General features: G+C 42.8%; 1 protein-coding gene across 2 annotated transcripts in view; it reads right to left on the bottom strand.

The window, feature by feature from the left end:
• LOC138971711 (A disintegrin and metalloproteinase with thrombospondin motifs 10-like) overlaps positions 1 to 12,500 on the bottom strand; it is a 45,946-nt gene that overhangs the window by 28,422 nt on the left and 5,024 nt on the right. For both annotated transcript variants that reach the window (XM_070344491.1, XM_070344492.1), the window contains exon 4: positions 10,777 to 10,966. In XM_070344491.1, the coding sequence (XP_070200592.1) occupies positions 10,777 to 10,966 (190 nt within the window). The remainder of the gene's footprint in view (positions 1 to 10,776; positions 10,967 to 12,500) is intronic.

Below are 12,500 nucleotides of genomic sequence, written 5' to 3'. Positions count from 1 at the left end.
AACAAGGGGGAGAAAAGGGACAAAAGAAGAACCGTTGTGAACTAACAAACCTTTGAAAATAGAAGGTGTTGCGGGGGGCGTGGAGAAAGGACACAAACAGAGACATATGCTGATGAGGCATCTCTGCACTTGGAGGTATCTCAGCCAGTATTGCAGGTACAGGTCACCAGTACCAAATGACAAGATGGCGGAGGGCGTGGAGAAAGGACACAAACAGAGACATATGCTGATGAGGCATCTCTGCACTTGGAGGTATCTCAGCCAGTATTGCAGGTACAGGTCACCAGTACCAAATGACAAGATGGCGGAGGACAAAGCATATCAAAAAGGAAAAAGAAAAACAGCGAAACTTGGTGCATGTTGAGTAGTCCTGAGAGATCTATAAAAACAGAAAGGAAGCTTTTCCTTCTTTAGTTGTCATTGAAGATCGGCCGTAAATCGATACTGTTATAAAATTGGCCTCAGGGAGAAGATATTTAAATGATAACACGGCTAAGCTCAAACACACACATGACTAATGTGTGCATGTGCCAGAGCACTTAAAACATCTACTTCCTCGATCACTAACACTAATTCAAAGCGATGACCAAACAAATGGCAGTAATGTGTATATATGTGACCCTCCACCACGGAATGAGTCGCATGTCACCTTTGCATGTTTTTAAAAAATATTTTTACGTTTTATTAAAGGGTTTGTTATGCTCTATCCAGTGGTGAAAATCGTTTTAGAAAAGAGCAAAAACTGTTCGAGTTATAATCCCGTCACTAAGTTGACCCTCACAATGACACCTAACACCCCCCCCCCCCCCCCCCCCGGACGTATATAAGGCCTAGCGCAGAACCGCGCAAGGTGACATCCGACTCATTCCGTGGTGGAAGGTCATATAATTATATTAGCTGCGTAATGGCGCCTCACAAGTGTTGGTACCCACATTCTACCTGCCTTTGTCACGGCTCTCACGCATGTATTTGTAATGTATCGCTCCTCTCCAAACGTATAGCAGCGCTTTGCTTATTCATGAGCTATGCAATGCACTCTCGCTGGTGTAGCACCAGTCTTCGTACTCAAGAGCGCACGTTTAGTCTTCTTTTTTCACTGTCCTGGGACTCATAACTACAAGGTATTACCCCATTTTTACCTCACCATCCACTTCTTTCGTTCTCACGCACCTGAACAACTATATAAAAGATCCCACCCCGTCATTTTGATTACCAAACACGACCAGTGATTAAGTCCAATGACGTCAGTTTAGTCAACTTTTTCCGCTTCCAAAGGCACCTTAATTATCATGAGATATCTCCCCATTTTAACCTACTAATCCTCCCCCCTTCCACCCCAAGCACCTCGGTACATACAGTGCAGCCTACCACCCCGTCATTATGATTTTAAAAGCTACCAACATTAAACTCAACAGTGTAAGTTAAGTCTACATTTTCCCTTGTCCAATGGCATCTTGTTATCAACCCTATTTTAACCACAATGCTCCCCTTCAGTCTTCACACACATGGAGACCTACAGAGCAGCCCGTCATTATGACTATAACAAATTACTTCAATTTCACACCCGGTACCCACCCATATTGCACCCGTAAACCCTTGTTGACAGAAAACAAGAGTCGAAATGACGTCGCAGGTTCCCTAGCTATACAATTACCAAAGTCTGTGATCATACTCATAATAATCATACTCACTTATTTTCTTATGATGTTTTTATTTTTTATTTTTTTATTTTATTTTTTTATTTTTTTAATTTTTTATTATGAATTCTTATTTTTTTGATTGGAAATGAGTATTGTTACAACATAATTTCCATATGGATTAATAAATTTGAGTTGAGTTGAGTTGAGTTGAGTTGTCTCATTCAGTCAAACAATGCAGAGGCATTTTAGTGTGTATTTTTCCCAACTAGATATGATTAGCGGATAGTGCCAACGCGTCCGTTTCCCACCTAAATCACAGTAATAAAAAGAAAATTCCAAAGGAAACAACAACAACAACAACAACAACAACAACAACAACAACAACAACAACAACAACAACAACAACAACAACAACAACAACAACAACAAAACAAAGTTATCGAATTCCTCTTCCTGATCTAACATAATTTATACGCCGAACAGGTAAATGAGGCGGACCCACGAGGAAGACTTTGTTGTTTGAAGGGCTGCCGATTACTTGTCACGGATGAGACACATGGAGCGTATACTGACTCACAAAAGAAACGCAGGCGGATTTGTTTTCAGTGTTGTTGTATTAATAGTATCAAAGATACCTAGTGATAACATGATTAAGAGCAAGGCGAGGCGAACAATTACATAGCAAACTGCACGTGGCAAAATGGAGGAGGGGTCGCATCTGAAAGGAGGAAAGTTGAGGGGGAGGTGGAGGGGGAGAGTAGACGGTGAATACAGACGGTAAAGTAAAGAGGAGCGGGGGGGGGGGGGGGGGCGAGTAGGGAGCTGTCATTATCACTAATATGAAAGTTGTAACCCTTACGCTGGAAGTTAATCACGATTAAATGTAAACTGTAATATTCTGGAGCTCAAAACCTTTATCGTTAGATATCCACGGAGGACAGTCTGTTACCCACAAAACAAACAAGCCCCCCCCCCCCCTTTCGTCATCCACATCCCTGAAATGGTCCAATGGAAAGGCGAGAGCCGATTAACTTGGTTCCAGCGCCGTTGTTAACTTTGTACCTACTAAAAACGACTGTTAACGCCTACTCTAATTTCTTAGTTGTCAATGTCTCATTAGAATATGTATGTCCGTCCACCACAACGTAATTGATTGTGAACGCCTCGTTTTGTATTTAAATAAGCGTTTCATAGACAAACCTTTTTTTTTTACTACAAAAACGTATGTACAAACTCTAAGTACATGTAGACAGAGTGACCTGGTAATCCTGGTTTGTTCGATATTTTGTCCATGTTTTTTTCCCATGACCAAAACACGAACAGCACTTGTGATCACTTTGCTTCCTGGTTCGTTCAGAACTACGAGAAGACACGCGGGGCAACTATGAAGTTACTAATAGCATAGACCTTACTATTGAAGACTCACGGATAAAAGGTTGTCTGCAAACTAGGACAATCATGTTTCAGAGCACACACACAACGTGTCACAACAATTCTCAGAAAGACATGACGTCAACGTTGAATGAGTGTTTTTACAAAGAAAGCTCGCGTGCGTGTAGACGAACATGAAAATACGAAAATAAATGAAGCAGTACAGAAGAGCTAAACTTGTACTGTAGACCCTGTAGCATAACGCTTACTGCAGTATGATGTCAACCCTGGAGGGATCAATCTGGGATCAATACTCAATTCAGACACCAAAAACAAGATGAATGGGAAAACCGAGGGAAACCCCCCGCCAGTTAGATGCGAGACAAATGTTGGCAATTGACCAGAATTTTTTTTTTACGCCAAACCCCTGAGTGTTTGTTTACAACCTGCATAGTCATGGAGGGCGGGGACGTAGCTCAGTTGGTAGCGCGCTGGCTTTGTAGCCAGTTGGTCGCTATCAGCGTGGGTTCGATCCCCACGTTCGGCGAGAGATTTATTTCTCGGAGTCAACTTTGTGCAGACTCTCTTCGGTGTCCGAACACCCCCGTGTGCACACATGCGCACGAAAAAGATCCCACGTTCACAGCGAAAGTCTCAGGGCTTGGAAAACACGAAGACACGCATGCATCATCTCTCGTCTCTGATTATCATGATCGTATTTCGATACTTTGACGAGACAAACCCAATGCTGGTGTGTCGAAGAAGACAACCACAGCGGGCTTGTTCGAATCAAAGTATCACACCATATCTTCAGCGTATTACCAATACCTGTCCCAATATAGACCAGTTGGTCTAAGAGGACGTTAAATCCTAATAGTCAGTCATAGTCATGGTTTTGTTGCATGATTCACTGTTGAATTAAAGGTCTATTCAATGCCCTATTCTGCACTCACCTAGTCAGTCAATAGTCACGTGACCTTGGTCGAAAAAGCGAGACTTCCTGATCGATTTAGTAAGCCTACTGGTGTGAAAAAAGGGTCATTGTCGCGACCTTTTGTCATCTATACGCTGAACGTTGTATTGATGTTGTGTGAGTGTACACTGGTTGTTGTTGAGAATATAATACGTAATTATTATGGGTGTAGGCTTTCTCAGCCAAGAATTGCGTGTGCTTGATCCAGGAAAGGGAGACTTCCTGGTCGAAATAGTATTACTTTACTTTGGTTCTTCCTGTCATCAGTTTATCAAAACATGTTTATATGTATTCAGTTGATTATCGCTCAAGTTGTATAGCAGTGCCTAAGTACGCATGGACAAATGTCAGTGCAGGTTTGCAGAGTCAACTGCGTTAAGTAGTCAATAAAAGACTTCCTTGTAGAATAGTCAATACATTTGTTAAAAAACCAGGCCAATGTCGTAACTTACAGTCGTTAACAAACATACAAAACAAACAGAAAAACAAACAGAAAAACGAATGACTTTCTCCTATTGAACATCTGGCCAGTTTACGACTTTGTGTGATGAAAATGAACAGTGAAATACTTCTTTTAATATTTCAAAATAATAATTATACGAGAAAACTAAATCTCAAAACGTAAAAAGTCTTACAATGGAGGAACATGTACAGAGGTTATGAACAAAACAATTACAAAAGCAAGGTCTTGATCAAAATGACTGGGGGGGGGGGGGGGGAGGGTATGAAAAGGGCGACTCTACTGTACAACAAATGTTCATTGTGCAAAGCCATGTATTTCAACATTGGAAGTCCTCGCACACTGAAGTTTAAATGAGGAATAAGGAAGAGGGAGAGAGATATTGGTAGTAAGAGATAGATGGAGAGAGACAGAGAGATATGGATGGTGGGAGAGAGACGGAGATACACTGAGGCGTGGAGGGACAGAGAGACAGAGATACATGGATAGAGGAAGGGAGACGGAGAGAACAAGCACACTCTCTGACACGCAAACGCGAGCAACAACAACCGCAAAAGGCAGACATCTTCACAGGAGCAACATAAAACTCCACCCAGCTTCACTTTTACACTCGAACCCCTTTTTCCTCTTCTTCTCTCTGCCTCCCTGCCAACACCTTCCCTCCGTCCCTCCCCACCCCTCCCCTAGCCCTCTCCATCACTCATCCCCACCCCTCCCCTAGCCCTCTCCACCACTCATCCCCACCCCTCCCCTAGCCCTCTCCATCACTCATCCCCACCCCTTTCTCCGCTATTGCTTCCTTATTTTACTAAAATAAAATAAAATAAACGTTTTTTCCTGTTTGTTCCTCTTGTCTCGAACGAAAACGTTCTGGTTTACTTTTCAACCTCTCTCTCTCTGTCTCTGTTTTTTCTCTGTCTCTGTCCCTCTCTCTCTCTCTCTCTCTGTGTCTGTCTGTCTGTCTGTCTGTCTCTCTCTCTCTCTCTCTCTCTCTGTTCCTCTCTCTCTCTTTTCCTCTCTCTCTCTTTCTCTCTCTCTCTCTCCCTCTCTCTCTCTCTCTCTCTCTCTCTCTCTCTCTCTCTCTCTCTCTCTCTCTATTTTGAATGCCTACAAGGCCTGAAGCAGTGCTGTTTAGCGAGCCCAACGCTTTTTTCGTTTCTTATAAACGAGCTTGCCTCGGAAATAATATGTGAGGGCAGACACGCAATTAAAATGCTTCCCGGTGAGATCGAACTGTTTCTTTTGATGTTCGCTGATGACATTGCACTGCTATTATCGTCCATAGTGGGTTTGCAAAACCAACTGAACATCTTATATAACGTTTCAAGGCGTCTCGGGTTAAAAGCTAAACATGAATAAAACCAAAGTCGTTGTTTTTCGAAACGGTGGTCATTTAGCCAAAAGTGAGAAATGGTTCTACGGAAACACGCAAGTATCATGTGCTAGCTCCTACGAGTATTTCGGTCTGACATTCACAACCCAAGCCCGTTTGCATCTCTCTTTCAATGACGCAATCACCAGAGCCAAACAAGGTGTTATGGAAATTTTTAAAGTCTTATGGAATATAGGACGCCACGACATGGACATATTTTTCAAATTATTTGATGCGCAAATTGTTCCCATCTTGCTCTATGGCTCAGAACTATGGGGATGTTTTGACTGTTCATAGATTGAAAAGGTTCACATGTGTCCTGTAAAAGACTACTCGGGATCTCGTCAAACAGTCCAAACCAGATGGTTTATGGGGAACTTGGAAGATGCACTTTGTCAATCCTAGCAAATATCCGAAGCGTAAAGTACTGGTTGAGACTGAACTGTATGCCGGACTCGAGATATGCAAAGATGTCATACATCATGTTAAAAAACGCAGTTGAAAGGGGAAAGCAGAATTGGGTCTCACAAGTTAAATGCCTCCTTTGCATGAATGGATTTGGAGATGTGTGGTTGAACGGGTCTGTAGGTAGGGAATGTGTGTTTATTAGAACATTACAGCAACGTCTTCAAGACTGCTTTGAGCAAAACTGGCACTGTAAACTTGAGACAAGTGTGAGATTTGATGTATACAGGATGTTTAAAGGAGAACTTGAAAAAGAAAAGTATCTGGGTGTCATTGAAAACCAGTACATACGCAAAATGTACACAAAGTTCAGACTTGGCATTACACCATTGAAGGTAAATAAACTGCGCTATAATCCCGAGTGCGCTGAATCCAAAAACTGTACATTTTGTAAATCAACGGAAGAAAATGAAAACCACTTTCTGTTTAAATGCCCAGCTTACAATGCAATTCGTCAAAAGTACATTGGTGCTTGTTTTGACCTTGACCAGTTCTCCAACTCATCGTTGTGCATTTTACAGACTGACAACAAATTACGACTGATTGCATTGTCAAATTATGTGTTCTACGCGTTTAGACAAAGAGAAAATCAATTGTGAAATAGACTGGTGCGATCGTACAAACCAAAATACTTGTCTTCATCTTACTGTATTTGTTTCTGTTTTTACTGCTTGTTGTATGTGTTGATTTTAAGTTGCCTTGCTTCCGGACGGTCAAGTCCACTTTGTTCACCTGCAAATTAGTTTCTCCCCCTTGTACATACACATTGTGTTTGATGCAATAAAAATTCGCCTTCGCCTTCTCTCTCTCTCTCTCTCTCTCTCTCTCTCTCTCTCTCTCTCTCTCTCTCTCTCTCTCTCTCTCTCTCTCTCTCTCTCTCTCTCTCTCTCTCTTTCTTTCTCTCTCTCTCTCTCACCTCTCTCTTTCCCCCCCACACACCCTATTACTTTCTCCTCCCCCCCACCACTCATTCCCGTTCACTGCCTTCAGCTAAAAACAACCCATACCTCATGAACTATCTATTCCTCGCAAAAATATCCCCAGCCAAACACAAAACACCACATTCTGCTTCCCCGTCTGTCTTATTTCGCTGGACAAACAAACAAACAAACAGCGAACCCACCGCAAAGAAGGGGACACAGGCGTGGCTATGTGCATGTTGGCAGCGGGCAGCAGAAGTCGCATCGCACGGTCAGATTTTGGGAGGATTTGGCCAGATTAGCTGAGGATCAGTGGTATCGGAAAAGTGACGAACAAACTGCGGAGAGGCGTGTCGCTGACAGACCTCGCCAACTTGTGGGTTCGTAGAGTGTCCGTGCTTTTCTTTGAGAGAGAGAAAGAGAGAGAGGGAGAGAGAGAGAGAGAGAGAGAGAGAGAGAGAGAAAAAGAGGGAGAGAGAAAGAGAGAGAGGGAGAGAGAGAAAGAGAGAGAGAAAGAGGGAGAGAGAGAGAGAAAGAGAGGGAGAGAGAGAGAGAGAGAGAGAGAGAGAGGGAGAGAGAGATATAGAAAGAGAGGGAGAGAGAGAGATGGAAAGAGGGAGAGAGAGAGAGAGAGAAAAAAAAAGAGAGAGAGAATGTGTGTGTGTGTGGGGGGGGGGGAGGGTAGGGAGAGAGAGAGAGTGTGTGTGAAAGGGGGAGCAGATAGAGGGAGAGAGGGGGAGGGAGAGAGAGGATTGCCTGTGACTATACGTGTGTGCGTGTGTATGTGCGTGTGTGTGTGTGGGGGGGGGGGGGCGCGGTCAGTCTGTCTGTCTGTCTGTCTGTCTGTGCATGTGTGTGTTTGTATGTGTGTATGTGTGTGTCTGTCTATTTGTCTGTCTGTGCGTGTGTGTTTGTATGTGTGTATCTACCTGTGTGTGTGTGTGTGTGTGTCTGTTTACGTGTGTCTGTCGGGTGTGTATGTGTGCTTGCGAGTGTGTATGTGTTTTCGCGTGCCTGTTTGTTGGAGTGTGTGCACGTTTAGGCCTACACGAGAATGCACGGGGGCTAATGATCGGGGGCTAATGATCGGGGGCTAAAGATCGGGGGCTAATGATCGGGGGCTAATGATCGGGGGCTAATGATCGGGGGCTAATGATGGTAATGACAGCTTTGCTTAACGAAAGAGCGCGGAACATAGGGATAGAGAAAGGCGGGGACAAAAAGAGAAAAAAAAACGCCTCTTTTCAAGCTGGCGCGCGCAGGTATTTACGTTCTTTCCTGTTTGAGTTTATACGCTTATATCTGAGTGCAGGTCATATCTGACTTTTAATATTTTCATATATACAAACGCTGGCATTCGTGTCTTCCTTTTTGAGTGTTGACGCTGAGAACATTTTATCGCTAGAATGTCACTGGGTAAACCTGGCAGTCGCGGCCAGCCCTGACAAACAGAAGCAACCCGCGCCAAGATTTGTGTAGGATTAACGACGTTCTTTTCTGTTTGGCTCTTCCTTTCTCTTTGTCCCTGTAACTTTTTTTTTTGGGGGGGGGGGGGGGGAAGGGTGTTGGGGTTAGCGTCTGCAGTTCCTATTCTGCTCAGGAATTTTATTTTTCCGTGCATGAGATAAGGAAATGCAAAGACAGACTGGCTGATATTGATGGATGTTTTCATTGTTGCGGAAAAAGGATAAAACTGGTCACTTCCACCATTCTCTCACGTCTTGACTATTGTAACTCTCTCTTGGCGGGTCTTCCCTCTTCTTCTATCTCTCGTCTCCAACGCATTCAAAATAGCTCTGCCCGTCTTGTCCTACGAAAGAAAAAGAGAGATCATATCACCCCCCTCCTACATCAGCTCCACTGGTTGCCCGTTCCTGCCCGCATCACCTACAAAATCAACACTCTCACCTACAAATGCCTCCATGGTCTCGCCCCTGCCTATCTCTCCGACTCTCTTTCTCTCTATGTCCCTTCACGAACACTCAGATCATCTGCCGACTCCCTCAAGCTCAACATCCCCCACACCAAACTCAAAACAGCAGGTCAACGCTCATTTTCTTTCCAAGCACCTAGCCAATGGAACACACTACCTCTCCCCCTCCGCCAACAACAGTCCCTCGAATCATTCAAATCTGCACTCAAGACATTCCTTTTTTCCAAATAATCCATGCATTATACACTGCCCACCCCATCCCACCCTGAATAACTGTACATATTTTAATGTTTGATGGTGTGTGTGTGTGCTAGTGACTTTAAGTCTCCGTGTGTGTGAACGAGTGTATGTGCGCCTTGAGTCGCCTGTTGGTGAGATATGTGCGCGTTATAAATATTCGTATTATTATTATTATTAAAACAAAAACAAAGACGTGAGACGTAAAACAGTTATTCGAACATAAACGCAGTAAAGAAAATGCAGAGACATTGGAAGGGGCAAAGCGAGAACTTTAATATGAAAGCGAAGAAGACAGAGAGAGACAGTGAGAGCGCGGATGGCGGCGGTGAGGAGGGGGGTGGGGTGGGGGGGGGGTAACTGAATAAATAAACTATCTTTGGAGCCAATAAAGGTATGAAAAGTCGATTTATATCTTATGACTCCTCCATACTAATAAATAATGGGGCACGTGAGCACCTTATCTGATCAAGCCATTTTGAGTGTTGATGCCAAGGGATCAAGGCCAAGAGAAACAACAGTGAAGCGTGACATTAATTGGGCGAAGTTGACTTCTCAAAGCTCGCTGTACGAGGATTTGCCACTTAATTGTACGGTCAAAAGACTTCCTCAACGGTTATGAAAACAACCAAACACGTGCTGTATACCAAGTAAACAACTGTTATGAAAACAACCAAACACGTGCTATATACCAAATAAACAACTGTTATGAAAACAACCAAACACGTGCTATATATACCAAATAAACAACTGTTATGAAAACAACCAAACACGTGCTATATACCAAATAAACAACTGTTATGAAAACAACCAAACACGTGCTGTATACCAAGTAAACAACTGCAACCCAATAAAAAAAACAAGTCGCATGAAGTATTTAGTCAAAACTTAACTAAATGTAAACAGGCCAAACATAAGGTGGCTTCGACTATCAACAATACCAACACAAAGACATAATACAGCACAAGACGAAGACAGAAGAGAAGGACGAGAAGGAAGAACAGAAAGAGAGCAGGGGCATTTTTAGGTAAAATGGAATAAAAATTAAAAAAATCCCAAACGGTCCGAAACATATAAAAAAATAATAAAACCAACAACAACAATGACACAGTCGAACATGCCCCGGTGATCTCCCCTCAGTAACGACCACCTGCCTAATGCAACCACCAGTAAGAATCCCGACCCTTTTTGGCTTTTTTGTTATAATACATAATGCACCTGCATGTCTGCAGCGATCACCTGTCTCTAACGACCTCATTAGTAGAACCCTCAGGTGGTCTTGACAACTAGCAACAACAAACAAATCTGTAATCGCCTACCGCCTCCTACCCTTGCCACAACCACTCTCAAACCCACCCCTACCATCCTAAAACTGACCCCCGGAGGACAATAGGTAGACACTCACGTTTTGTAAACTCCGTAATCTGCCAGCGCGACGACGTCGATATACACATCCTGAGTCACCTGCCGCCTCCTCCTGTGGGGGTGAGGGGGGAGGGTGGGAAGAGCGCGGAGGGGGGTGGGGGTCCCTCCCACCCTGTAGGGCTGACTCATGTTGAGGTGCAGCATTGTCTTCTGCCTCAGGATCATAGGAGCTGGAGACAATAAAGAAGAGGAGAGATGGTTAGAGTTGGTTGTTGTAATGTCATCAAAACGAGCAAAGAAGAAGATAAGATGAACTATACACCTGCGGCTGAGCAAGATTACTGGGGAAGGATGAAATAGAGCATCACTCGTAGAACAAAAAAGCAAAAATACGAGAGAAAAAAAACCACGCAGCGCTTAAAATAAAACTGAACATAGAAATAATCAAACAAGCAAGCAAGAAAACGGAAAAGAATAACAAACAATATGACAAACTAACAAACAACAACAACAATAATTGATTGTGTTAAGAGTTCAGTTCACCAGATTACGCTAAACGCATGCCGACAACATTCAATCTGGACTTTCTATTTCGACATTTAATTTTGACATTCAATTTTGACATTCACTTTCAACATTCACTTTTGACATTCACTTTTGACATTCACATTTGACATTCACTTTTGACATTCACTTTCAACATTCAATTTTGACATTCACTTTCAACATTCAATTTTGACATTCACTGTCAACATTCAATTTTGACATTCACTTTCAACATTCAATTTTGACATTCACTTTAAACATTTAAATTCGACATTCACTTTCAACATTCACTTTTGACATTCACTTTTGACATTCACTTTCAACATTCAAGTTTGACATTCACTTTAAACATTCAATTTCGACATTCACTGTCAACATTCAATTTTGACATTCAATTTCGACATTTAAATTCGACATCCACTTTTGACATTCACTTTCAACATTCAAGTTTGACATTCACTGTCAACATTCAATTTTGACATTCAATTTCGACATTTAAATTCGACATCCACTTTCAACATTCAATTTAAACATTCAATTTCAACATTCACTTTCCTTTGTACTGGAAACTTGCATTCTCCCAGTACGGTAATATATTGTACTACGTTGCAAGCCCCTGGAGCAATTTTTTGATTAGTGCTTTTGTGAACAAGAAACAATTAACAAGTGGCTCTATCCCATCTCCCTTTCCCCGTCGCGATATAACCTTCGTGGTTGAAAACGACGTTAAACACCAAATAGAGAAAGAAAGAAAGAACATCCACTTTCAACATTCAATTTCGACATTCAATTTAAACACTCGTTTTCTTTTTTTTCTTCTTCGTTCATGGGCTAAAACTCCCGCGTTCATCATGTCTTTTGCACGTGAGTGGATTTTTACGTGTATGACCGTTTTAACCCCGCAATTCCGGCAGCATAAAAATAAGCCAATTTCGTGGGAAGCATGCTGGATATTTTCGTGTTTCCATAACCCACCGAACTCTGACATGGATTACAGGATCTTTTCCGTGCGCACTTGGTCTTGTGCTTGCGTGTACACACGAAGGGGGATAAGGCACTAGCAGGTCTGCACATAAGTCACCAGGCGGCCGCGACCGGGATTTGAACTCACGACCTTCCGATTAGGAGGCCAATGTCTTATCCACTACGCCACTGCGCCCGTCAATTTAAAACACTCAATTTTGACCTTCAAATTAAACATTCATTTTCAGCATTCAA

Source organism: Littorina saxatilis, linkage group LG7 (genome assembly GCF_037325665.1).
Source record: "Littorina saxatilis isolate snail1 linkage group LG7, US_GU_Lsax_2.0, whole genome shotgun sequence".
NCBI lineage: Eukaryota > Metazoa > Mollusca > Gastropoda > Littorinimorpha > Littorinidae > Littorina > Littorina saxatilis.
The sequence above is the reverse complement of the archived record's forward strand: the minus strand, read 5'-3'. Positions and strand labels throughout refer to the sequence as shown.